At 37.9% G+C, this 25,528-nt stretch overlaps 1 protein-coding gene across 4 annotated transcripts in view; it reads left to right on the top strand.

Annotated features, from left to right (window-relative positions):
• The first annotated feature begins 347 nt into the window (after nt 1-347).
• Nucleotides 348-25,528, top strand: part of KCNQ4 (potassium voltage-gated channel subfamily Q member 4) — a 97,937-nt gene continuing 72,756 nt past the window's right edge. For 3 of the 4 annotated variants that reach the window (XM_072418719.1, XM_072418710.1, XM_072418701.1), the window contains exon 1: nt 348-862. In XM_072418719.1, coding sequence (XP_072274820.1) covers nt 585-862 — 278 coding nt within the window. In that variant the 5' untranslated portion in view covers nt 348-584. The remainder of the gene's footprint in view (nt 863-25,528) is intronic. The other variant, XM_072418726.1, reaches the window with a different exon arrangement.

Here is a 25,528-nt window from a genome sequence, read left to right as displayed (position 1 = left end):
GGAAAGTACTAATGCCATGGCAGTAATCATTTTACAAGGAGATCCTCCTCGGTGAGCAGTATCTGGTGAGCCGTGGGTAGTCCATACCCATTGGGCTGGCAGCAGACAGGACTCAGCGTGGGCAGCTGGCACTGCCACATCCTCACACAGGCGCCCTGTCTTCAGCTGAATATTGGAAGAGCGATCTCTTGGCATGCCATCATGCAGGGAATGATTGTATAATAAAGATGGCCATGCTTTCTTATCCCCATGGTGCTGGTGTAGAGGAAGGAAGCTGGGGGTGGCGGAGATCTGACACAAGCACGTGGCAAGGGGTGCTGGATCGGTGACCGTGCCTGGAGATCTGGCAGAGATCGGAGAGGGGGTGGTCTCTGTAATAAGGAGGGCTGCTACACGGGACAGCACACAACACTGCTAAGCAGGGCATTGGCTGCCAGGCAGCTGCGGGATCAGCTCTCTGCCTGGCACTCGGAAAACTTTTATTTTGTGTGACTGTAATGGAAGAGAAAGTTTGTCCAGTCCATCGGAAGCATTAGATCTCCTTCTCCTGGATGCCCCTGTGATGAGCTGAACGCCCCGGAGGGATGATGGCAGTGGGGGCACAGCCCCAGACAGACAATGGCCGGGTGCCATCCTTGTCCCTGGCACCCGTACCCAGCCAGGACAGCGGCATGGAGTTCGTGGCACTGACAGCAGTGCAGACTGACAGCGGCAGCCCCCGGCGATTGGGGCTCCTGGGCACCCCTCTCCCGGGGCCACCGAGGAGCTCAGCATCACATAAGAGGTACCGCAGGCTGCAGAACTATCTGTACAACGTGCTGGAGAGACCCCGGGGATGGGCCTTCATTTACCATGTCTTCATGTAAGTACTGCCACTCTGTACCCATACTATGCCATGTATGTGCCAGCCATCTATCAGCCATACATATATACACTACAATATATAACCATATCACATCATCTCTATGTACAGCACCATTCATCTGTCTGCAGAGACAAAACACAATCATGTCCCCTTAAGAACCACAGATGCTCTGGAAGTAAAGGGGTCAGTCAATGTAAATTTAATTGTTGTACTATTTCTGCTCTGCAAAATAATCTACCAATAGCTTTGTGGTGTGAGGAAATATTCAGAAAATCTGCCTGCCTGGGTCCCTGGGATGGGTAATGTTGCCAGTGTTGCCATGGCATTTATTAGTACGGCCGGTGTTTGGAGAACTCAGATTTTTCATGATATATGCTATTTATTATTCAGGCAAGGGATAAAGGAAGCCATTAATATTAATGCCCTAGTTGGAACACTTTCACACATGACATTTGTAAAAGTGGAGTATTTATACCATGGAAGAGCTTGTTTTGGGATTGGTGACATTTTGGACACAAAATGAGTGTTCCGTATTTGTAAATCAAAGTCTGGGTAAAGGAATGCTGTAACACAAACAACCAATCAAACATCAGCTTCTAATCTCTCTCCACCAAGCAGATAGAAAGACAGTTTCTCATTGGGGCTTGGTGGTTAGCATTCTGGCCTTTGCAGTGCTGGGTCCCAGGTTCAAATCTCAGCCAGGACTCTATCTGCATGGAGTTTGGGTCTGTGTGAGTTTCCTCCCACATTCCAAAAACATGCAGTTAGGTTAATTGGCTTCCCCCCAAAAAATTACCCTAGACTGTATAAATATGACCATGGTACGGACATTAGATTGTGAGCTCCTTTGAGGTACAATTAGTAACATGCCTATGGACTATTACTGTGTAATAATAATTGCTTATAAAAATAATTGTCCTTTTGGATGTTATATATCCTGAAAGAAGTGCCATAGAATGAAACAATCATGAAAGTGGTTGGAGCAGTAAACATTTCCTGTTATCATTTTTGTTTCCGGCACCTTAGCTGATCCTCTATAGATGTCTGTGGTCAATGGATTGATGTGCCTGTACTCCTCCATACTGACATGCCCAGGAGGTGGAGGAGTCACATACAATATTTAAATTGTGCCACCATGTGTATGAGGCAGGGGAACCCCATAACTATGTTTTTATTTTTTTTGGGTTTAGATGCAAACCATGAAAAACATTAATACCATAATGTTTATATATAGCTGTATTTATTTATTTTATCTGTGTTCTGTTTTCTTTGAACAATGCTGTCTCAGTTCCATTGAACTATAATGTATTTTTATTGGCCGGTTATTTTATCACACTTGAATTTTTATATGTGTCACTTTCCGCTTTCTACTAGAGACCCCAAATAACCCCAGGCTAAATGAGAGTGGCCCATACCTGCTGTGCCCCCACCGCGACCAGTAACAAGACCCATTATAATCAGCTAGTGTCACGCTTTATTTGTAGGATAGAGTATTGTGGTTCCCTGGTTTAGAGTCATGACCTCCTATGACAAACATAGTCTGTGCTTAATAAATCGAACTGGTGATCTGATCATAAAGATGACGGTGATGTTTTGGAGTGTTCCTAAGACTTTAGAAAGAATGATGAATTCAGCATGCTGACTTATAAAACTTGGGGTAGGATGAGTGAGATTGTTGGGCATAGTAACCAATCAGCTGTCATATTGTTAGCGCAGGAATAACTGCAGCGGGCAATGATACAGCTGCTTTATATCCTTTTTTTACTTACAGTCCTCTTTATGGCCTCTATTGTAAAAATGGAATTTGAGTGTAGCTGAATCTATACAGAGTAGTTATGTGTTGTGTCGCAGGGATGGATATAAAATATTTATTGCACTATATGACAGAATATACAGTCTGGTAAAAGATACACTTATAAGTGGTTACACTTGTCTTGCCAAAAAGTTCCGTATATATTTGATGAGTTCATTTAACATACACAACCAGGTGTTTAGCACAGGGAATACATACTGTTGTCTTATTTCTATTAATATCGATTTTCTTTTACATGTAAATCTCCTATAGACATTAGGCTATTTGCATACATCTAACGTGATGTAAAATGAGTTCTAAATCAGACCATGCTGACCTTTCTAGATGCTTTTAATGTAAAATGATTCCCTCCCAAACATCACTACAAGAATTCTAGAGCAGTCTCTCAACCTTTTTAACATGGAGGAACCCTTGAAATAACTTTAAGGTCTTCAGGGAACCCCTACTATACCTACTATATACACAGTACAATAATGTGGTCAGCAGAAAAAACGACTCTTACATTGCTGGCCAGTGGGAAGAATGTCACCCTTACTGATAGCCAAAACTGTCATTGGTGTCAGTTAGAATGACCAGAGAGTCACAAGCTGCTCAAGCTAAAGAAACCCCCAACAACCTCTGGAGGAACCCTGGTTGAGAAACACTGATCTTAAATCCACTTTTAATAGTTCAGAAACAAGCCTCTGTTCTCAAAGACAAAAGGTAAACCTATGTTGTGAACTTTGGGAAATATAGCATAACTAAATGACACAACCTAAAAACCCTCTAGGACACAGAAAGCAAAGTTTATGTATAAAATGTATAAAATAAACACTTCCATGCAGTCCAGTTACATATTGAATCCCAACGTCTTTTTATCTGTGCTGCTATCACAAGTACTGAATGAATCATTTTTTCTTCTTTTATAATTTTTTTGCCTTTAAAGTAGATGCGTACTCACCAGAAATGCTAAGAAAGAAAATAGAGTTTTGCTGTACTTTACGTTCTTCACAATGCTTATACATTCAGAAATGAAAGAGGGTTTGTTTTCCAGTGCTTTACCTCTTGTTCAGAATGTGTAAATTCTTTGCTGTGTATACTGTTTTTGCTATAGGCAGGGCACTTCCCTCATTTAACAATTTTCCTGTTACCACCATGTTCAAGAGAATGTTTCAGTGGGCAAGAAACAGCACTGCCAATTTTTCAATCACAGTAAAGTGATCCTCTTTTTTGGAAATGGTAAGTTTATTATTGCGGGTCAGTTGAAATGCTGCTACTTCCAGCTGCACAACCTCTCTTATACGGTGTCAGAGATCATATGATATTATATGATAAATGATGATACTTTTGCAACACTTTGTAACTTTTTCTTACAGTGAATGAGCAGTCTGTCAATGATTGTATATATCATTGCAGGGCTTTCAAACTTACTTTGCAGATTTTAAAGGAGATCTAAACCCTAACTGGTTTTTCCAGGGGTACAATTAGAAGCATTTTTACCTACACTTTTTTTTACTTATCCTCACTCCTGCAGACTTCATCCTCTTCTGGATTTTTCTCTTGGTGCCCTGTCCATCAGACACAGGTTTCTGATGTCATTTTATAAAATGCAGGACTAGCCGTCCTGCATTGCGAATGAGGATGCCAAGAGTCTGCCCACAAACCAGTGTAAGTGAAGCAGAGAGCTCCATCTGCTGGGGGAGTATAAAGTGCTCTTTGTATCCTTGTAGCAGCATGATGATGTGGGATGGAGGAGGCACTGGGAAAAGCAAAATTGAAGCAGATAACTTTAGCTCTAATTTAAATATAGTAGGATAAATAAAGGGGAGCAATTGGGAAATATTTGCCTAACTGAAATAAATTTTGCTCCTTGTTTTCTACAGTACATCTCTGATAACCAAAAGCGTAAGCCTTGGCACATCTGATTCTAGCAGCAGAGGAGGATCAGCTAATTAATGAGTATTCCCGCCAACAGGGAGCACATAGCCAAATGTCTAGGCTTTTGGTTATGTGAGCAGCACTAAAGAGAGGTTGCATCTTCTCAAAAAAAGGCCAGTGTTTCAGTCCTTTTGTTACTTGCTTATCATTCCCAGCAAGTTTGGTAACAAAGCTTTAAATTGACATCTTAGCTATTGAAATGTAAATTTCTTACCTGTAAATTGTACTTACTTTACCACATTGCTTACATCCCTGGACTTGACCTGACTATCCTTCAAGACACAGTCATAAAAGTAGAGCAGCCCACTCTTAAGACACTCCAGTTCATTACAAGAGCTTCTCCAGGGCTCTACCTGGAAGGACATTAGTCTATGTGCTTTGGTTGAAAGATGTGGGTAAGGTATGTATATTTTTAACTTTTCTCTTTACAGATACCATTAGATAGTTGATGATTTCAGAAAGGGGACATAAGCTTTAAGACTCCATTAGGACATGCCTGCTTCAAACCTAATATAAGTAAGAGTAATATAGGAGCTAAAAAAGGAGACTTGTGTCAATAATTTAAGTTAATTTAAGTTAAGTGTTCTAACAATCCTATGGGTTCAATGGATTGAGTAACCAATCCTGAATAGTGGAGTCAGTATGGGGAGTTAGGGCTCCCCTGATCCTTGTAATAATTACACAAATCAAAATCATTAGATGAACAAGTTTTTTATGTTTAACAGGTGCTTGAAAATGGTAACCAATTCAATATCATAAGGTAATCTCTCTGGTCTAGCAGCAAACTACAACTTTAAATGATTGAGGAAATGTGTTTGTTGACAACAAATACCAAAGCCATCAATGGTACAATTCTTAAAAATGTTTTTTGCATGCTGTAAACTTTAGACACATTGGCCAGTTACTGGGATTTCTTTAACTCTCTACTATACAACTTTTACAGTACCCCATAACAAAACGCCAATACCGAAATCCCTAATGGTTATTGGAGTGCCGATACAGCTGTAATAGCAAATTCCCAACTCTTTCAGAACACAGCCTGTAGAAAGCTCTTGTAGGATTTGTAACAATTCAGCTGTATTGAGGCTTATAGTATACAAGAACTGAAATGGTGTTAAATTGCTAACAGTAAACAATTAGTTCTCATTTTTCATAAAAATGAAAGTTCTGAATGACTGCAATTGGCGACAACGTCACTTTTTTTCACCAATCTTCTCGTTCCTCATTTTTTTAAATCAGCCCCATTGTGGGTAAAGCTAACTTTTAGGCTAACAACTCAATCCAAAGTTGAAAGGCTTCCTTTCCCCCAGAGGATTGATACTTTATATTTTTGTCAGTCCAGTCCTGGGATGTAAAGAACACTGCCAGAAAACACAACCGGGCTGGTGACCAGAGTTTTCTATGTTGCAAAAAAAGTAATAAACCTAGGTCACATCCCTCCCCCAGCCTTTGACTGAACAGTGAAGGAGCATCAAGAGACAGATAAGGTTACCTCTTTGTTTTCTCCTCCTCCCCATCCTCTACTGGTCTACTATACAGTTTAGCTTTACAAAAAGCAATATTAAGCATTTCAGATAATGTTGAGAAGTCTAAGTACAAGGTTCCTATTGGTTTTTAGAGCTGGTATTGAGCTATTGGAGATCATTCTAATGTCTTCCTAAATCGGTTTGGAGTAAATGGGCTTGATGGATGGTAAAGGCTTTTATGAATCACACTTACCAATTACTGCTTTCCAAGTATATTATTATTTTATCTTTTTAATAACAAAAATGTCCACTATTTGTGCACCCCATCTGTTCACATCAGCTATGATATTTAGCCAGCTACTGTGACTGTGGAGAATACTGGCAATTAGCTTTGAGCATATATCAATGTCTGCGTAACTTTCTTGCTTCAGTGAACAACAAATTACTGACAAACACTCAGCAGAGGGACTGTGTTTTCTTAGTGAGTTATAGTACAAAATTGCCACATTTCTTGGGATGTAGTGTTAAGCATCATGTTTAAATGGCTATATTTTTTACCAAAACCTTCCAGTGTCCCCCTTACTGCACCCCACTCTCCACCAAAATGATGAAGCACAGAAGAAACTTCCATAATTAGAATGTATCACTCACTATTTTCCTTGGTTGGATTTGTGGTTGTTTATCCCTAAACTGTATACTCCACCTCTTGGCTTTGTTACTAGTCATTCCCTAGCTAATTATCATATAAGTACATATAATTGACCAACTGTTCTATAAGATTTGAACATTTGCTTAAATAATATTTTGTGTTAGGGCTAAATTTTTTTCTAGTTTTAAAATTATTATATAGATATACTTATAAGATTATATGACCGCTATTGAGCATTGTGTCCGCAAGCTCAATAGTGGTGGGTAGTTGTTGTCAATTAGTGCTGGTATGGTAGGAGCAGAGTGTGCTATTTGCATCTATGGGGAATGGTTTGCTATGTCTGTTAACACTACAATCAGTGATGTGATTCTCTGGGTCTTTTATACTGCACAGGGAAATCCTTATATCCACACTGCAGCCTAGGTAATGTAAACTCTTTTTATTAGGTCCACTCACTTACTTTAAGATTGCAGCAGAGATATGATGTCACAGGAGTGTCCAGTCTACTACTGCAGTGAATCAGTGTTTGCAAAAATAAACAGTTGGCAGTCTTTGGTGGGTATTACAGATGGTTCAGAAGGCATAATGCTTACCCACTCTATCTAAAATGTAAAAAAAGAAAATCAATTTGCATATACTATAAGACTAAATGCATAAGTTATATAAGGCTTAGTACACAGAAGCAGATTTTGCTACTGTGTGATTGAGTTTTTGTAATCAATCATCTGCGTGCAAAAAAATAGTACACACATATATGATATTCCACCCTTTTGATATTATTTTGGAGAAGTAACCTCTGCTAAAGTAGCACTCTATGTTTCTCAACCAGGGATCCTCCAGAGGTTGCTAGGGGTTCCTTGAGCACTGACCATTTTTTTTCCCTTCAGGTCAGATTAGGTGAAACCAATGATCTTTTGGTTATTTGTAAGAGTTTTATTCTTCCCACTGACCAGCACACTAATGTACTGTGAGCTGTGGATATGTTATATATTGCAGGGGTTCTCTGAAGGCCTGAAAGATATTTAAAAGGTTCACCCATGTTAAAAAATGTGAGAATTCTGCTCAAAAAATGTTTAGAAAAAAAGTAAAGCCAGTAATCAGGTATATCAGAATACTGCATGAAATATGGATGCCTTATTGTAGAGACAAAATATCATTTTTTTTTGAGACTTCAGTTTTTCTATCCTAAAATGTCTTAATTCTGCCTCTTGCCTCTTGACTGTTAAACTGTATTTGACCTTTTATTTTCTGCATAAGCACCTGTCCTAAACTACAACAGTGCAAAAACAGGAAACTAATTGAGCTGCAGAATGCAGATATAATGTTGTGCTCTGCCTCATCTTTCTCTTTTAGCAGGAATAGAAGACCAGTCACAGTCAGCCTTTTTAAAATTTCAGTCTTAGTCCACACCAGGGGTGTCAAACTCTGGCCCGCAACATTCTTTTTTTGGCCCCCAAACTAATATCTAAAAATCCTAATTTGAACTGCAGCTGGTCCTCCTCTGCATTGAAATAGCTCCACTACTACAATTCCCAGCATTGCTCGCGTCTATAGACCAGCGGCCTCTCTGCCTATGCGTGGCCTCGCATTGGAATTTTTTATAGGCGCATGTAATGCCGGAAATTGTAGTAGCGGTGCTACTTCAATGAAGAGGGAGTTCCAGGGGCGGGCCACTCATAAGATTTATACAGGGGCTTTAAGGTGGATATTAAAAGCATCTTCAATTTTTTCAATAAATTTCAAGATTGGCCTGCGACTTTGTCTAAGTTTTTAATTTTGGCCCTCTGTGTATTTGAGTTTGACACCCCTGGTCTACACAGATATTTTCCCCAGTGTTTAACCTAAGGCTTTTAAAGCCCATGAGCCTGATTTATCACGGCTTTCCAAGGCTGGAGAGAATACACTTTCATCCGTGAAGCTGGGTGATTCAGCAAAACTGGAATGGATTTCTTCAGAGTCATTTGGTATTTGCTAGCAAACGGTTGGAATCCTGTATCTGATCTATTCCAGATTCGCTTGATCACCTAGCTTCACTGATGAAAGTGTATCCTCTCTAGCCTTGGAGAGCTTTAATAAATCAGGCCCCATTTTGAAATTCCATGCATTCCAATGGACTAATCTACACCAGGACGTTACCTTGAGGCACATTTATGAGCCATATCTTAAACGTTGCTTGCAACGTTTAAAAAATTAAAACACTGGGTTATTATTATTATTATTATTATTAATAAACAGGATTTATATAGCACCAACATATTACGCAGCACTGTACATTAAATAGGGATTGCAAATGACAGACTAATACAGACAGTGATACAGGAGGAGAGAACCCTGCCCCGAAGAGCTTACAATCTAGTAAAAACACGGAAACCACGAGAGATGCTTCCATTGATTTCAGTGGGATGTTTCCCCTCGTTTTCCCGGATTTATAAGCACTTAAATTGCAAATGGGTTAAAAACACGAGAAAACACTGTAAAAACACAGGAAAAAGTGAAAAACTGCAGGAAAACAAGCTTTAAAATGCTAATAAAAGTGCATAAAATGCATATAAACACAATAGGAACATTTACATGTGTTTTTAAAAACATCTTTGTACACCCAGCCTTAGATGAACAACCCAAGCCTCTGTTAAGAATGAATAGGAATTGAAAATCACTATGGTGGTTTTGCATTTTTTTTATCTCCAGGGATAAAAACGATGTTTAGTTCAATAGGTTCCTTATCAGCTTTGCTCAAAATAATGGCTGTCGTTTACAGAGGTCAATGGCCCAAGCTGAAATTTACAGCTGTCCTCAGCTAGTTCCTTGAGACCAAAAGTCACCCACAATCTACTCTCATTTCATAAAACTCATCTTGTTTGTCTTTCATAAAATACTGCTGAAATAAATGATAGTTTAACAAATAAAGGTTTAGTCAACCAAAAACAGATATATCACTTGCATGTAGATAATAGAAAATGATCAGAGAATTTGATCATAATATAGATATCTTGATATTTCTATAATACAGTAGGTAAAAGTAAACATAGCTGGGGTGCTATATATAAAAACTCTGGCCTGTATGTGGCCTGAGAAATATAAAACTGACCCCTAGTATAATAGGAGAATGCAACAGCAGAAGCTGGAACACACAAAACTTCAAGATAGACAAGAACCGTAGTTCGATATCACAGCTCTCACTGTTGGAGTATCCAGCTGTTATCACAGAAGTCATTATTGTACAGGGTAATAAATCTGTTGCACACCAGTTGCTTGAGTAGTGTTTTATTTTCTCTACAGATACACATTCATTGAAGTATACATTTTCCACAGAGGGATTTGCAATAATGTAATCTCCTTCAGCAAGCGCTGTACTTTCAGGAACAGAACATGTTAACACTTGAAGGCATGGCTTGCATAGCCTCTGCTTTCTGGTCGTACATCTCTGCGTAATGTCTGTTTCTCTAGCTGGGTATTTCAAGACAAACTTTCCAGTTACCTCATAATGTCAGAAGAAACAGCTTCTGCTTGTGTTGTGCTGCTTTACAGAAATACTAAGCATAGTTTGAGTGGAAAAGAGAAAGCTTGTGTATAGTTTCATACAAAGATTATCACCTCTTCCTCCTACTTTTCTTGTAGGTGACAATCATAATTTCTACGAGAGTATTCACATGAGAACAGAAACCATGACTGGATGGGTTGGATTTTCTGAGCCAAACACTTCTGCTGAATTGTCTAGATCTGGCGTTACAGCATATCAGGGAATACAAGTGCGGTTCCCAGCCGTAATCCAAATATAAAGCTGCATTTGTATTCCAGTGTACTTTTCCTCGGTTTCGAACAATACTTCAGTAATTCTAATACGGGGGTTTACTAGTTAGTGGGTGTGGGGATTTCCACTTTAGCATTTAAGAAATTACACATCTGTTTGGTAAAAGTTTCCATATATTCAAGCAGTACTATAGCTCTTAACTAATCTTATTTTGAGGAATATTTATACACACACCTAACATTCTAATGACAGAATTCTTCATTTTTAAACACTATTACGTAGGGGTCAATTTTTAAAGTGGTAAATATGACATTACTGATGTAGAAACTTTCAGGCCCAGGTGTTTCAATGACAGTAATCAATTCTCCACCAATGTTTTAGTGAATGACAGATTCACTCCTTTGTAAATAGACCCCTTAGTGTTTAATTTAGTAGCATGTATACAGACACTGTTAACTTCATTTTATTTACTTTTGGGGGATATATTCTCACTTTCTTCCCTGTTTTTTAGACTGAAAGCAATGCAAAACCTCTTCTGAAGCATGTATATCTACTCAAACTACAATAAAGTTTTTGGTTTACGTCTACTTTAAGTGAATATTTAAGCCATGGATGAGCATATGACCTTTTCTGTTCAACAGGAAATGTTCTTTTCAGATTTTAGATATAGTTTTCTCTAAATGTTGACTAATACCAAAAGATAGATCAGATTATTTTATCGCAGCTGGAAATTCAAGATGATTTTGCTGTTGTTTTGACAGGCACACAAAAAGTGAAATTGTGTTGTGATGCTTCAGACTTGAAATAAACCTGATAAAATGGCAAAAAAGAAGTATAAAAGTTTAGATTGTTAATAATAGAAACAAATTAAGTTTTAAAATGTATTAAATTTAGCTAAACTGTTTAAAGCTGATATATGAAACGCTTGTTGAAAGGTGTTGGAAAAAATGTTTTCAGATGTCTTAAGGTCAGACATGTGACATGCCGTGAAATAGCAGTGGTTATTTCTTGTCCATGTCCACTTCAAGAAGGATAGAACAATTTTTTCATAATATATAAAGGACTAGTTGTAAAGTTTAAACAGATTAGAATTTAAGGAGGCCCTATTGTTGATTCCACCCTGATCATTTTTACGTTGAGCGACCAAGTCAATTTACCCTCTTATTCAACGTGTCCCCTCGTAAATAGTAAAGAACATGGCAGTCATACATTTGGCTTTTTTTCAGTTCTTGTTCCCCCATGTAACAATACCTTTTCATGGACGCTGTTCAAATCTTTTATTTGCTCTTACAGTCTCCTTATGCAGTTAGTAAAGAATCATCTGGGGCATGGAATCTAAGCAACACCTGGTCTTCACCAGGGCACCCCACGATGGGTGAGAGGTAACTTTAGAAGCCAATGGGCTCTTTGTTGCAAGGTGTCACCAGGTCACAACCCTCAGAATTTGCCCTACCCGAGGGGAAAGGGCGAAGAGACTTTGGTATGAACAAAAGCGGTGTCCAACAGGCAGGAGGGTGCAACCATGGAGAGGAGGGGTAGAACTGGCAGTATGAAGATATGACCCAAGGTTCAGGCAAAGGTCAAGACAGGTTGCAGGCAGAGGTAATTCAAGTTCCAAGCAAAGGTTAGGGCATATAATTGATAAAAGTAATTATCATCTCATTAGTGGCATTGTAATACCGGCATGTTTCCTATTTTTCATATCAATTGAATTATATAAAGTGTCTGTTTTACAAATAGAGAGCACAACAGAAACTGTTCAGTTTATCTTTAGCCTTAGAAATAGAGTGGAATAGAGATTGCAGGCCGTGTGAATCAGTCTCCCTCTTTTTCTATAGATCAGGGGTCAGCAAACTTTTTCAACTACTAGGCCATTTCAGGAGGTCAAGAAGGCACACTAGGCCAGAAAAAAAAAAGTTGCCCAAGGAAAGGTTTTTTTCCAACCGTGACTGCAAGCGAGCAACCTCAGTCTTCCACTCATCCGCGGTGTAGTAGAGACTGTAGAGACTGGTAGCTGCGTGTTGCTTCTGCTCTTTAGGCATAGTAATTGGGGTTACTGTGCGGGAACTTGATGATACCGATGATATTGCGGGAAGGTGCGATAACGCGACAATTTAATTAGGCCCGATCCAACAAAAAAAAAAACTAGGGGGGCGTTAGGCCGGACTGGAATACTGGCTAGGCCGTATCTTGCCTAAAGGCTGGAGTTTGCCTCCCTCTGCTATAGATTGTCCTAGTCATGTTCTTCTCGCCACATATGCCGGAAGTCTATTTTAAAGTATACTACTCTTTAGGTAAAATAATTCTTTATTGGTTTTGGAATCTTCCACCTGCTAGTTGGAGATCATGTCCCCATGTTTTTGATCTTAGCTATATATTGAAAATCCTGCCTACTGAACCTTCAAAAAGCCTGAACTCTTGGACAATTGTTTCCAATTTCGGCCTCTTATTTGCAATGCATATTTGCAGAATTATGGCAGACATATCTAATAAAAAAACCCTCTAGCACTGTCATGTCCACCTCTTATTTCTGACACTGCCACATTTTTCTTCACTCGTTCTTCTTCAAGTTGTCTTGTATTTTTCAGCCATCTTTATAACATAACTCTCTGCACTGGTTCATGCCAAAACCATATACTGAGTTACATATGCGCAGACTCGATGTAACTTTTTAGATTGTAGAACTGGCAGACTGCAGAAAGATCTTTGACAAAAGATACTTAATGTATCTCTTCTACTGGCTTTTTTTTACGTACATTCCTCTTTATTGTGTATAAGCCTAAATAATTTATATTTATGATATTTAGCTAGGAAATGAGGAGGGATCTCTTTGACTTGAAGCAGTTACTCATCCACACAATGGGTCTGATTTATTAAAGCTCTCCAAGGCTTTAGAGGATACACTTTCATCAGTGAAGCTAGGTGATCCAGCAAACCTGGAATGGATCTGGACCAGGATTAGAAACATTTGCTAGCAAATAGTAAATGACTTTGAAGAAACCCATTCCAGGTTTGCTGGATCACCCAGCTTCACTGAGGAAACTATATCCTCTCCAGCCTTGGAGAGCTTTAATAAATCAGGCCCATTGTGTGAAGCACTGAGAAGCTCACAGTGTGCAGTGAAATTAGAATAAGCATTTTAATTACATGAATGGAGTATGTACTACTCTGCAAAACTGAATGGGACGCTGGAGTTTAACCATAAGTCTCTGAAGTCTTTTTTATTCCCTAGACCTTTTACCATCTCCATTTTTATGGTATATAAACACACTGTATACCCACAAAGACACATAATTACTTCTAGTCCCTCTCCTAGTTTACAATGCCACTGCTGGTGCAATTGTTGAGGCAGCGGTGTTGTAGCATGACAAGACACATGGGCCCTGTTTATTCTACCCTCCTCAAGTTTGTAAATAAACTTCTGCAGCACTATAGAACTTGGAGCAGAGCATAATGTGTACACAAACACTAATAAAAAAGGTTCAGACAATTTTTAAATTCTACCCAAAACTGATAAGACAATTTACATTTACATGTACCTTAATTACCAGTGTCGCCCTAGTGGCCCTCTTGAGATTTTTTAAGCTTTGGACCTCCAGCAGGCCTGCAGGACAAGATTCCTAAATGCAAACGTCAGTGTTAATTATATTGGTAAAATAAAGGAAATTCTGAAGACATTAGCCGTTATTTAAATGGTAGCACAGAAACACTGAACTGAGGGATCAAAAATGATCTTACCTTCAGCAACACTACCTTACATTTATTTTGCAAGAAGCAAAAAAAAAAAAAAAATAACATTGACAGTTTCAGTCTGCTAAAGTATGGCAATAAGTGGATTTGTGGCCAAGTGCAATCCACTAACTGTCAATCCTGTCTATATTTAACGTGTATAGACATCAATTTGTCATATAATGTTTTTCTAGTAATAAAACTGAATCATACTACTAGGATGAGTTGTACCATCTATAGACACCTTTACAGTATGCTTGCAGTTACACAAGGGCACCAGTCTTTTCCTTTTATGGCATACAAGTACACTAGCTTTATATTTATAACCACACACATGGGAGGTAATATTTCTATGAAATATTTATTACTTTGAAATGGTGATTCCAGAAACTCCCTTCAATAATTCATCCATCAAACTATTGCTGTATTTTACCCCTCCTTTTCACAATGAGCTGTCTTCACTGCTTACTCCAAATAACTTTCAACTTGGTTTTATACGCTGTTAGGCTTCTGCATGTTTTAAAAGCAAAAGTATGGTCTTGTAAGCCTTTGATTGCTGTTCTTCCAAATTTTTCAGATCATTATTACAAGACTGTTCAAAAAGTCGCTGCAAACATCTGAATAACTGCAGTGCCTGCTTCAGCTCGTCTGAGGCCTCTTGGTATTAAATGGGTACAGAGAACGCTCTGTTACTAGTTCTGAATGAACAGCCAGCTTTCATCTCAATTCCCCTGGCTCAGGAAATGGAATAAGCTTTTAACCCATGGAATGCTGACAAGCAGTTGTAGTTACCTTCCCCCCTTTCCATTTTATATTTCCCGTTAGTAAATCAAAAAGGCCAGAAGTCTATGCACTGGAGTCAGGACTAATATAAGAGGAGAAAAGTGCATACACGCAGGTGGACATAGAAACCTTCAATAAGATCCCAAGAGATAATGTACTGAAGGTTCGTCACATTAACGCTGACAGCCAGATCGAAAGTGCAGTTTACATCTGTCTTATGCATGGTTTCATTTACTGCCTTATAAAGGCCTTCTCCATTCAACCAGCCATTAAATGGGGATATTTAGTGAGTGGAAAAAAAGCAGTATGAACTACATATGCCAGTTATGTACATCTCTGATAGATATCAATTTTAAATATGCTAAATGATCAATCCAACTAAAACTTATTTCAGCATCAGTACATGTTTTAAAAAGCCTTTTTTATGGATTGAAACTCTATACAGCTTTTTAAAAAAGCAGTTAAGTAGGTGAATTGGTCACGTCAGTAGGTTAGTTCTGAAAACAAGGGGCTTTTTACAATACAGCAGCAAATAATATTCAACTTCAAATGGGAAAGCAGACTGGAGCTCTAAGTTGTATTGATGTAAACTGAAAGTACCCCACATATAAACCAACAATATTTTGCAATTTGTTTTTATTCTTTTAATGTTTAATTTTTCTTTTTTCTAAACATGCATTAAATATTATTTTCATTATCGTTATCCATATTGGTTGTAATTGTCCAGATTTAAGAATAGCATTGCGGGGAGGGGTAATTTCTAGTTATTTAATTAAACCAACACAAGGATGAACAATTCAAACAGAATATGATTAAAAATACATAAGCAGAGGTAACGTTACACCTAATTTTCAGATCAGATTACTTCTACCTGGAATTCAGGCCTTTTATTTTTTAGACGCTCGACTGCAACATCCTCACATTCACATTGCACATGATGCACACACATGAGTGCTTTACAGCAGAATGAGCCCTACTGGCCCTTGACAATGAATGTTAGCAATCAGGACCAATGTGTAACCAAAAATCTGTTAAATAATTTCATTTACTGCTGTTAGGAGGAGGTGTGTTGGTTATAATGGTGCGTTCTGGTTCAATTTTAGCTACAGCCAATGGAAAGATAACACATAATCAACAAAATAATACAACAAAATAATCATACTTACTCCAAGGAACCCTTAACTAAGCAATTGGATATATTTGTGGAAAACATCCGCTGACAGCAGAAGCTACTTCTCATTTCTCTTATATCAGTGTTGTCGCTAGTGCTGTTTTGCCAAGGCAAAATAATTTTTGTCAGAGTGTTGGTACTCCATTCTTGAAGGGAGAAACATTGGGGTGCTTTGCCAGGGCACTGCTAGTTGCAGAAGACAGTTAACTTAGTGGTTTTGTTTAAGTACAAATAGTCCATTTCCTTACTATACATACCAAATGTTGCTATGAATTACTACCACTTTTTTCTTTACATGTTTTATATTTGCTCTTCCTAATGCAAACTTGATTTACTGTAAGCCAGCCTGGAAATTTTGAATAATATACCAGCCACCCACTGATTATTCACAGGGATCAAGTGAACAGAAATAATGTCTTATTTGCTTGTTGTTTTCCCTGACGTGTCAAACCAATGTATGAACTGCAGTCGTAGTGAAATGAATCCACCCACTGATTCAGCATATACTTTCAAATCCTACTCAATGGCAACTATGGCACAACTGGAAATTTGGAACTATTTCTGGACTTCTTGGTGATACTATGGTTAAGGCCAATTTAGGCAACTAGGTACATTCCAGGTGCATATGTACATAATGTTTGCAAATTATGAAGTTGGTTTTCCTTAGAAAGCAGCTAGAATAGGAAAATGTTTGCCCTGCCAGCATGTGTGGAAACATTGGTCCCTCTGCATAGGTCTGATAACCCTTTACTGATTAAGAACTATCCCAGCTCAACACCCAGGAAAACTGAAGCTCCCTGCTGATGGGCGCTCTGCTGATTGGAGATCTGATATAAGGCTCTATATCTACCAGTTGATGTGAGTGCAAAATACATTGCTTACACCTTGGGCAAAACTGAATGGCTTTCTTTAAAGTAATTTGCTTTTTGCTAGCAAATTTTTTGAATCCTGGACCAGATCCATTCCAGGTTTGCTGGAGCACCCAGCTTCACCGATGAACCGGTGTGTTCTCTCTAGCCTTGGGGAGTTTTAATAAATCAGGGCCATTAAGAGGGGTCCTTCTATGTAGTGTGCTGGCAGGGTACATACACTTGTAGTGATGTGGTTGGTTTCTGAAGAAAACTAATGGCATAATTTTTAAACCTATTGTTTTGTAGCACCTTGTTTGTATTTGGATTATGTAACTGGAAAGGTAGGCTAGGCTTTAACCTACATGATTCTGGCAGTCCAATAATTACACCTTTTCAGTCAGGTTAGTGTTTTTGTGGCAGTCACTAGGTAAACAAGCAAGCATTTCCTAAAAGGTTTGATGCCTTTCAAACTCAGTTTAATAAAAGAAATACTTCCATACAAAAGAGTGTGAACCTGAAATATTTACAATGGAAATCTCCAAAGAAACATTGTTACATAAAGGACTTTACCTAGCTCCTTGTTGAGAAGGGCTAGAGCTATGCACCAAGGCTTTTACACGGTTTATGTTACCTTGTAGAGCAGGCCAGCATACCCAATGCATAAAAACCTCACTACAATGCATGTAATTTGCATGTACTAGAGCAGGGCTGTCAAACTCAAATACACAGTGGCCAAAAATAAAAACTTAGACAAAGTTGTGGGTGAAACTGAAATAGCACCGCTACTACAATTCCCTACGTCAAGAAAACAGTCCAGTGGGGGGCTTAATGTTATGAGTGGCTGGAACTCTTCACTGAAATAGCACCACTACTACAATTCCATGCATCCATAAAATAGTTCAATGCGGGGCCACGCATAGGCAGAGAGGCTGCAAGTCTATACACATGAGTGATGCTGGGAATTGTAGTAGCGGCGCTATTTTATTGCAACGGCAGGCCAGCTGCAAATTAATATTTAGTATTCCTTTGGGAGCCAAAAAAAGGATGTTGCTGGCCAGATTTGTCCCGTGGGCAAGTTTGACACTCCTGTACTAGAAGGAGTTTGTTAGGGTTTTTTCCATTATAGAATATTGCACAATCAATAGATTTGTTTAAAAAAAATATTATATGATGCAGAAGGGAAGCTGAGGATAGGATGAACTTATGTATTTTTACATAGAAAGCCTTGTTTGCCCCCCAAAACAAAGCATGTAACACATTTTCAGTTATGACAAGGCCAATAGCAGAAATGATTCTTTACAGATATATTCTGTAGGTACTAGTGGTTAATCAATAAACATTATTAGCATCTTGAAAATCAGGTGAGTGGAATAAGAAATGTAGAGTACGTTCAACCTATATAAAAGGGGTCATGTTGAAAGGTCTGCTTTTCATGCCATTACATACATTTTAGACATAGCTATTGTTGAAGCAATCAGAACTCATTGACACTATTTGTCATCTCTTTGGTTTTCCAGAGTAACCCCAAGAACTCCCAGGAGGATAGAGCTAAATAAGCACTGAGGAAATGTTCAAGTATATGACATATCTGTAGCAAATTAACTGATTTTTCAGGTGTCAGAGCATACAAGGAAGCCTGATTAAAGCTTCTCATTTAGAGAAGACCAGGTGTGTTTAAGTGTTGACTGATTTCATTTCTATGATTTCAAGTTCCATCATAAAAACTCACTGATGAGAGACTGAGACACAACACAGTCATCCACCACATCTGAAGAAGGATTAACATGTAGAGGCAGCCAAATAATGTGCAAATGCATAATATATAAAAGGTAGTGTAACTGCAATCATATTCAGAAGTGAGCTTTGTTTTATTTAGAACTTTTCTCCAGAAATGATCAAGTCAGAGGAGGACTGTTTGGGAAGAAATGGGCAATTTGTGAGTGTTGGGGGAATGACTAATATTATTTGCGATTTCAGTATGTTTTTTTATTTAGTATATTGTTTACAGTAGGTTAATTCCTATTATCTTCTAGGACCACCAGGTAGCCTGTTTAGCTAACAGCTCATAAAGTGTGTTTTCGTTTACAGTTTATCCCTCACCATCATCCACTTTTAATCATGGCCACCAATCTGTGTTGTTTGCTTTTGTTAGTGATAATGGCCTCTACCATGAAAGAGCCAAGTGGTGCTTCTTACCTCTTAGGTTTAACGTTTCCAGTTCCACGTGATATTTAGCCATTAGACCATGCAGCTAGTGTTTTCAAGGGAAGCCCAATTCATGCAGAAAAAGATACAGTATGTACACACAATCATGTTTGGCTCATTAAACCACTTTGGTATCTACTGAGTTCAGAAATGATTTTGCTGTGCCCATTAAAATCATATCTTAACTGTTAGGGCCTTAAATCAAAGCCCAACCACTCCTTCAATTACGCTACTGACCTAAAGGTGCCGAATTGTTGTGGAGCATTCAATGATGCATCCACTAACCTCTCCATGAAGGACAGAACATACAGGTAAAAATGGCAGCAAACTATGCTCTGCTGATATCTATATGCATGTGGGGTGATCCTGGCCACAGCTTCCATCTCATACCTTTAATGAATGAAAGACTGTGAGAGGTTAGTTGAAAGGGAATTACTGCCTTGCTTGTCTAATCAGACAGAAGACAACAAAGACCTCAGATGATCTTATCAATAGGGATACTATTTTAAGATGTAGGTTCTCAGAACATAATTCGTACCTCCAAAAAAACATGAGTTCAGGTACACTTGAGTTTTAGCGTGTACAGGAGTTGCATTATCCTCAGCAGCTGTCTCTGTATGCACCTTGTAGTTTAGAGCTTAAACAAAAAGGCACCAGGAGCAAGGGAGTTCAATGTTTGTCAAATAGTACAAACTCCTGGTGTTTTTTTTTTTTTAATTTTAGGTCAACCTAAATATTTCTCCAAATTGAAATTCTTAAAATTATAGCATACTGGCTGAGAAGTTGTGGCAAGAGGCGGAGTGAGAACACAAGCTCTTTATACTAAGCACAAATTCTATAGGTTGGGAAATAAAATAGGTACTCTGTTGTCCAGATTGGCTAACCCGTTAGCCCTGAAGTGGCATATACTGAGAGCAAAAGATCCGTTTTCTGTTTTTATACGTTTCATAGTGATATCTTACAAGCCTTTGAAAGATACTATCAAAAGCTTTATACTGCTCAGGAAGCCCAACCCCATTTGATGCAACGTTTACTAGAAAAAGCTAACTTATTGAAACTATCCACAACTTGTGGGGAGAAACCTAATGCTCCAGTTACAGAATAAGAAATTTTCCGCTCAATTAGTAACTTGGCCTTAAAAAAGCGGAGCACAGACGGGTTTCCGGAATAATATAATTTTAACACCTGAAGTAAGCCTTTTGCTTGCAGAAGTTTACAACAAAATATTATCTCATCAGACTCCTTTCCCGGGTTTTAACCACCTGAGCGTTACACTGAGGTCTAGATTTCTGTACCAAAAGTGTTCCACTGTTTTTCATGAAATTTTTTTTTTAAATTGTAGACCTGTAACTTACAGAAATATGTCCGAACAAGGGTCTAGTAGATATTATGAATATAAAAAATGTTTGAAACACACAATCATGTAAAAAAAAAATTACTTTTATTAAAATTAAAGGAAAAACACAAAAATCAGCTTAAACATGACTACATAAACAAATCAAAAATACTGAAAATACTGAAAAAGCAATAACTCTGTATATTGTAAAGTACTATATTATTCTAAAACACCTCCCTAGTGTGGCAATTTTTAAAAATTTGATTGTGTATTTATTGGAGTTTGTTTTGAATTATTTTTTATTTGATTGGATACGGGAGTTTGTATCCAATCCAGTGCAAAATATGAATTTGAATTTCCAAGTTATTTACTTTTCTTTTCTTTTTTTTTCTTTTTTTGTATTGGATTGGATACGGGAGCTTGTATTCAATCCAATACAAAATGAGCGGTTGAATTTACCAGTTATGTACTTTGTATTAATTTTTTTTTTGGATTGGATACACGAGTTTGTATCCAATCCAATACAAAATATGAATTTGAATTTACCAGTTATATACTTTGTATTTATTTTGTATTATTTTGTATTGGATTGGATACAGGAGTTTGTATTCAAACCAATACAAAATGAGAGTTTGAATTTACCAATTACACACTTTGTATTTATTTGAATTATTTTGTATTGGATTGGATACAGGAGTTTGTATTCAATCCAATACAAAATGACAGTTTGAATTTACCAGTTATATACTTTGTATTTATTTGAATTATTTTGTATTGGATTGGATACAGGAGTTTGTATTCAATCCAATACAAAATGAATGAATGAGTTTGAATTTGAATTTCCCGCACACGCGCCGACGTCATCGCACACGCAGGGAGAAGCCGAGCGGCTTTTTTTTCTCCGCCGGACGGCTTCTCGTTTCAGAAGGCACCCGGCGCTGGATGGAGAACGACGCGGGATGATCAGCGGGCCGGCGGTATAGGTCCCGCTGGTATAGGAGAAGGCATCCGACGCTGGAGAGGGAGATCGACGATCGACGGAGGACGACGCTGGAACACGAACACGAGGCTGGAACACGAACACGACGCTGGATGAGCACAGCGGGACCAGGTAAGTGGGGATTTTAATGTACGGAAAATCTCAGGGTTAACCATTATAGCACTTTTTTTTAGCCCGTACCAAGGTCGGGCTTAACGGTCGGAAGGTTAATGAAGCCTACACTACCTTAATTCCAAAACCTGGTAAAGATTCCGACTCCCTTCCTTTATATAGACCAATTTCATTGTTGAATTGTGGCTAAATTGATGGCAAACAGGCTGGAGAAGTTTTACCCACTATATTATCTAAACATCAGCTGGGTTTTGTATGTAATAGGCATTCAACAATTGGGATTCGGGCAGCTATTGCAGCTACTGTACAGTCTACCAAGTCACATAACTCCAAATCCATGCTGTTAGGTTTGGATGCAGAAAAAGCATTCAATAGAATAGAATAAGTGATATTATCACAGAGCTTTTGGACATGTTTTTTTCTCCTATATCCAATATATATATCACAATCCGTTCTCCAAATTATTTATTAATGGGGACTTATCGAGACCCATAGTTATGTCCAGAGGAAACAGACAAAGTTGCCCCCTCTCCCCAATTCTATTTAATTTGGCCTTGCACCCTCTTCTTAGGCTTTTGGAAGATTTGCCTGAATTTAAAGGTATTTAGGTGGGTTCACATACCCTTAAGAATCACTTTTGCAGGTGATCTGGTGGTATACATATCTAACCCGAGACACAGCCTGAGGAAGTCTTGTCAAACCCGCTATTATCCCAAGTAAATCAGCTGATCATGTCCGTGTTGCATTGTCTAGGGCTTGGCAGTCCTTCCTTCGGCAATGTACAGGGAAATGACTCTCAGGGTGTATATCTCCCCACAGTGTGCATATTTGATGGGCTATGCCCCTACCTCTAACTGTCTTAAGTGTGCACAGGATTGGGCAGACTTATACCATGCTTTTTGGAACTGCCATAAAATAAAAAGGATCTTTTAAGAGGTGGCTCATAACATTATTTCATTTTTGAATAAGTATGTTCCACTAACCCTGGAATGGGCTTTTTTAGGTACCTATCATTTACAAGATGCAAAGATTGCTAGGGGCAGCCAAAGTTTATTGCCTATCCTCTCCTAAGTGGCCATCAAAAACAATACCACACAAATGCCTGAACCCAAATCCACAGACACTTGGGCTTTTTCAGGAAAAATTGGGATATGTTTTCAGAATGGCCTGGATTGAGGCATCTCTGGATAAGGAAACCAAGGTCGGGATTTTTTTTGAAATATGGGAATCCTATATAGGGACCCAGTCTCCTTCAATAAAACGTCAGATTGTGTCTACCTTTGAACATCCTAGTATGCTTTGCGCATTTTAGAAAATTATGTGAATAGAAACATTCTGATATTGTCAACAAGATGGTGTAACCATTTTTTCCTCCTTCAATATTATATAAGTTTATTTTCATATGCCTGTCTTTTTTTTTTTTGTTTCTGTTTAGTCCCCTGTTGTTTTTTTTTTAATTGTTCATTGTATGTTTTTCTACACATTTGGTTATTTTATGTCAATTTATTTGTTAAAACCCTGATTGTTGTTTTGTTTTATTGTTATTTATTGAAACATCCTTCAAAAAAAAGTTAAAAAAAAAGTTATAGCATACTGTTCATCATGACAACTATAAACAATATTCTTTTTCAACTGCTTTAGGACAAAGTAAAGAGAAAAACTGTACAGGAACCTGAGGTGGCCAACTAAATTTCATTTTTCAGTGGTGACAGATAAAATCTGATTTAATAATTATTAGGTTTGTCTGTAGAATAATATACTATTCCTATGGTAGTAAATCCCAGTAATTAGCTGCAAAGCAGTAAATTTGTGATTCTGGTTTTTGTACTACTAAGAGAAGATAAGGCCCTAAAATGTATGTGCTTTATAATACAATCCAGCAGACAACATAAAACAATTTGTAGTTTAACAACTCTCTATGTCTGTATGATTTAACACGCACCTGCACCTGACATGAGCAAACAAATATTTGTATATTCTTAGCAAGCAACAAAACCTTTAAACAAGCCACCCCTGATCTCTCTAGCTGTAAAGTTATACATTTTCAAAGATTCACAAAGTACACAACAAAGATTTACAGTGAGATTCGATTCAGTTTTTAACAGCTTAGAAAGACCTAGTTGTTTACAGTCGATAAAGGTCAACCTGCCAAAAAAAAACATGTCGTACCTGTGTTGTAATTTTAAAAACTAGTTTATTCAAAGTGCTTACAGATACAGAGATAGATAAGGATGTGTTTTAAAGTGCTTTTACTGCTAGTTTAAAATATATATTTACATTAATGTGAATGACCTTGGCATGAGTTTACATTAATAATGAAGCTTACTTTCTAAGACAATCAATGAAGTGTATGTTTAGCCAGAACTTTTTTTTTTGTTTTAATTAGAATAAAGAATAATGCCAGTTTTGTTTCAGGTTTGGGTAATTCCTTACACTTAATGTCCCAGGGATGCAACAAAGGGAAATCTTTACAAAGTAAAGGGAATTTCCTTTTTTAACAGCCATACTGCTTGTTCTGTCTAACGAATGGAAAGTACTTTAGTTAGTTGTCCATTCAGAAAAGAATTAATAGACACCTAAGAATGAGTTATTTGATTCAGTTCTTTCCTTGTACTACCTAAATGTTAAAAGCTGCACTTTTATTTGCTTTTTAAGAGGAAATATTCTAGGTTATTGGCAATTTAGAGAAGATTCATTCATATGAATATGAAGGCTTTAAAAATGATGCTAGTAAGACCCTCTGGAAAGGGACATAATCTTTGGAATAAATATTAGCTTCAGTTTGGGGAAATTCTGCCCTGCTACAGACATTAGATTTAATGCTGACTTAGTATAATTTTTTCATTATCCAAATGTTATTACCGTTTCCTCATAGTTAGTGTAGCCTATGTGATGCTATAAACTAAAAAGAGTTTTTTTAAGTGAAACTGCCATTTTTAGTACACTTGCCTTTCCCAACATTAACTTTTATATGTTTATACTTTTATTGGAAATGGTAATTTGTTCTGTTACCTTATTTACCTGTGTCATGTACTCATTTTAAATTGTATCATCTAACCAAGTATACACTTTGAGGTTTGCAGTTTTATTTTCACTTGAAGCATACAAGTATCCCATCACAATAAGAAGAAAATATAGAGGTGTTCTCCAGCAATAATTAGCCAGCATTTCCATTGCTTCTGCCAAAGACTGTTTATAAATAGTTATTGAATAAAAGTCTGTGACATTACTTGAAGTAGGCTTGTCCAGGTATAGGGTTCATAGCGTGATAGCTTGCGGAGAGTGTGAGCCCTAAAAAGGGAAAGTTCTTAGGCTGCGGTCGTGGTTGCAGTTTTGGAGGCACTGTGGTGCCTAATCATCTGTTGGGAAAAGAGTGGCCATTGAGCTGGGCTAGTCAGGAACAAACAGCTATACAGGATCACAGGTCACAGGAGCAGACAAGTTAGCCGAAACAAACAGGCTCAGAGAAGGCTCTGGGGTCACTGGAGACACAAGGGTGGCAATATCACATATGCAAGGTCTCAGGAGCTTTGGGCATGTTAAGCATAGGGCACAAAGTTACAGGATCACAAATACAGGAACACAGGTGCAGGAAAGTCACTAAAGCATAAGGGGCTGCTGGAGGTCTCAGGGTCACAAGAAAGCACAGAAAGGCTTATAATAAAAGTGATGTTTTCCTACATCTTTAAAGCCAGCACCAATTAAATAAGCTGTCTCCAGAATGATCACAAAATCAGATGCACTGTTAGAGTACCGTGTTTCCCCGAAAATAAGACACTGTCTTATATTTTTTTGGGCTTCCAAAAACACACTAGGTCTTATTTTCAGGGTAGGTCTTATATACTTTTTTTAATTAAAAAAAACACTTACCATATTCATGT

Source organism: Pyxicephalus adspersus, chromosome 1, assembly GCF_032062135.1.
Source record: "Pyxicephalus adspersus chromosome 1, UCB_Pads_2.0, whole genome shotgun sequence".
NCBI classification, from domain to species: Eukaryota; Metazoa; Chordata; class Amphibia; order Anura; family Pyxicephalidae; genus Pyxicephalus; species Pyxicephalus adspersus.
Note: the sequence above shows the minus strand (reverse complement) of the source record. Positions and strands in the feature narration are given on the sequence as shown.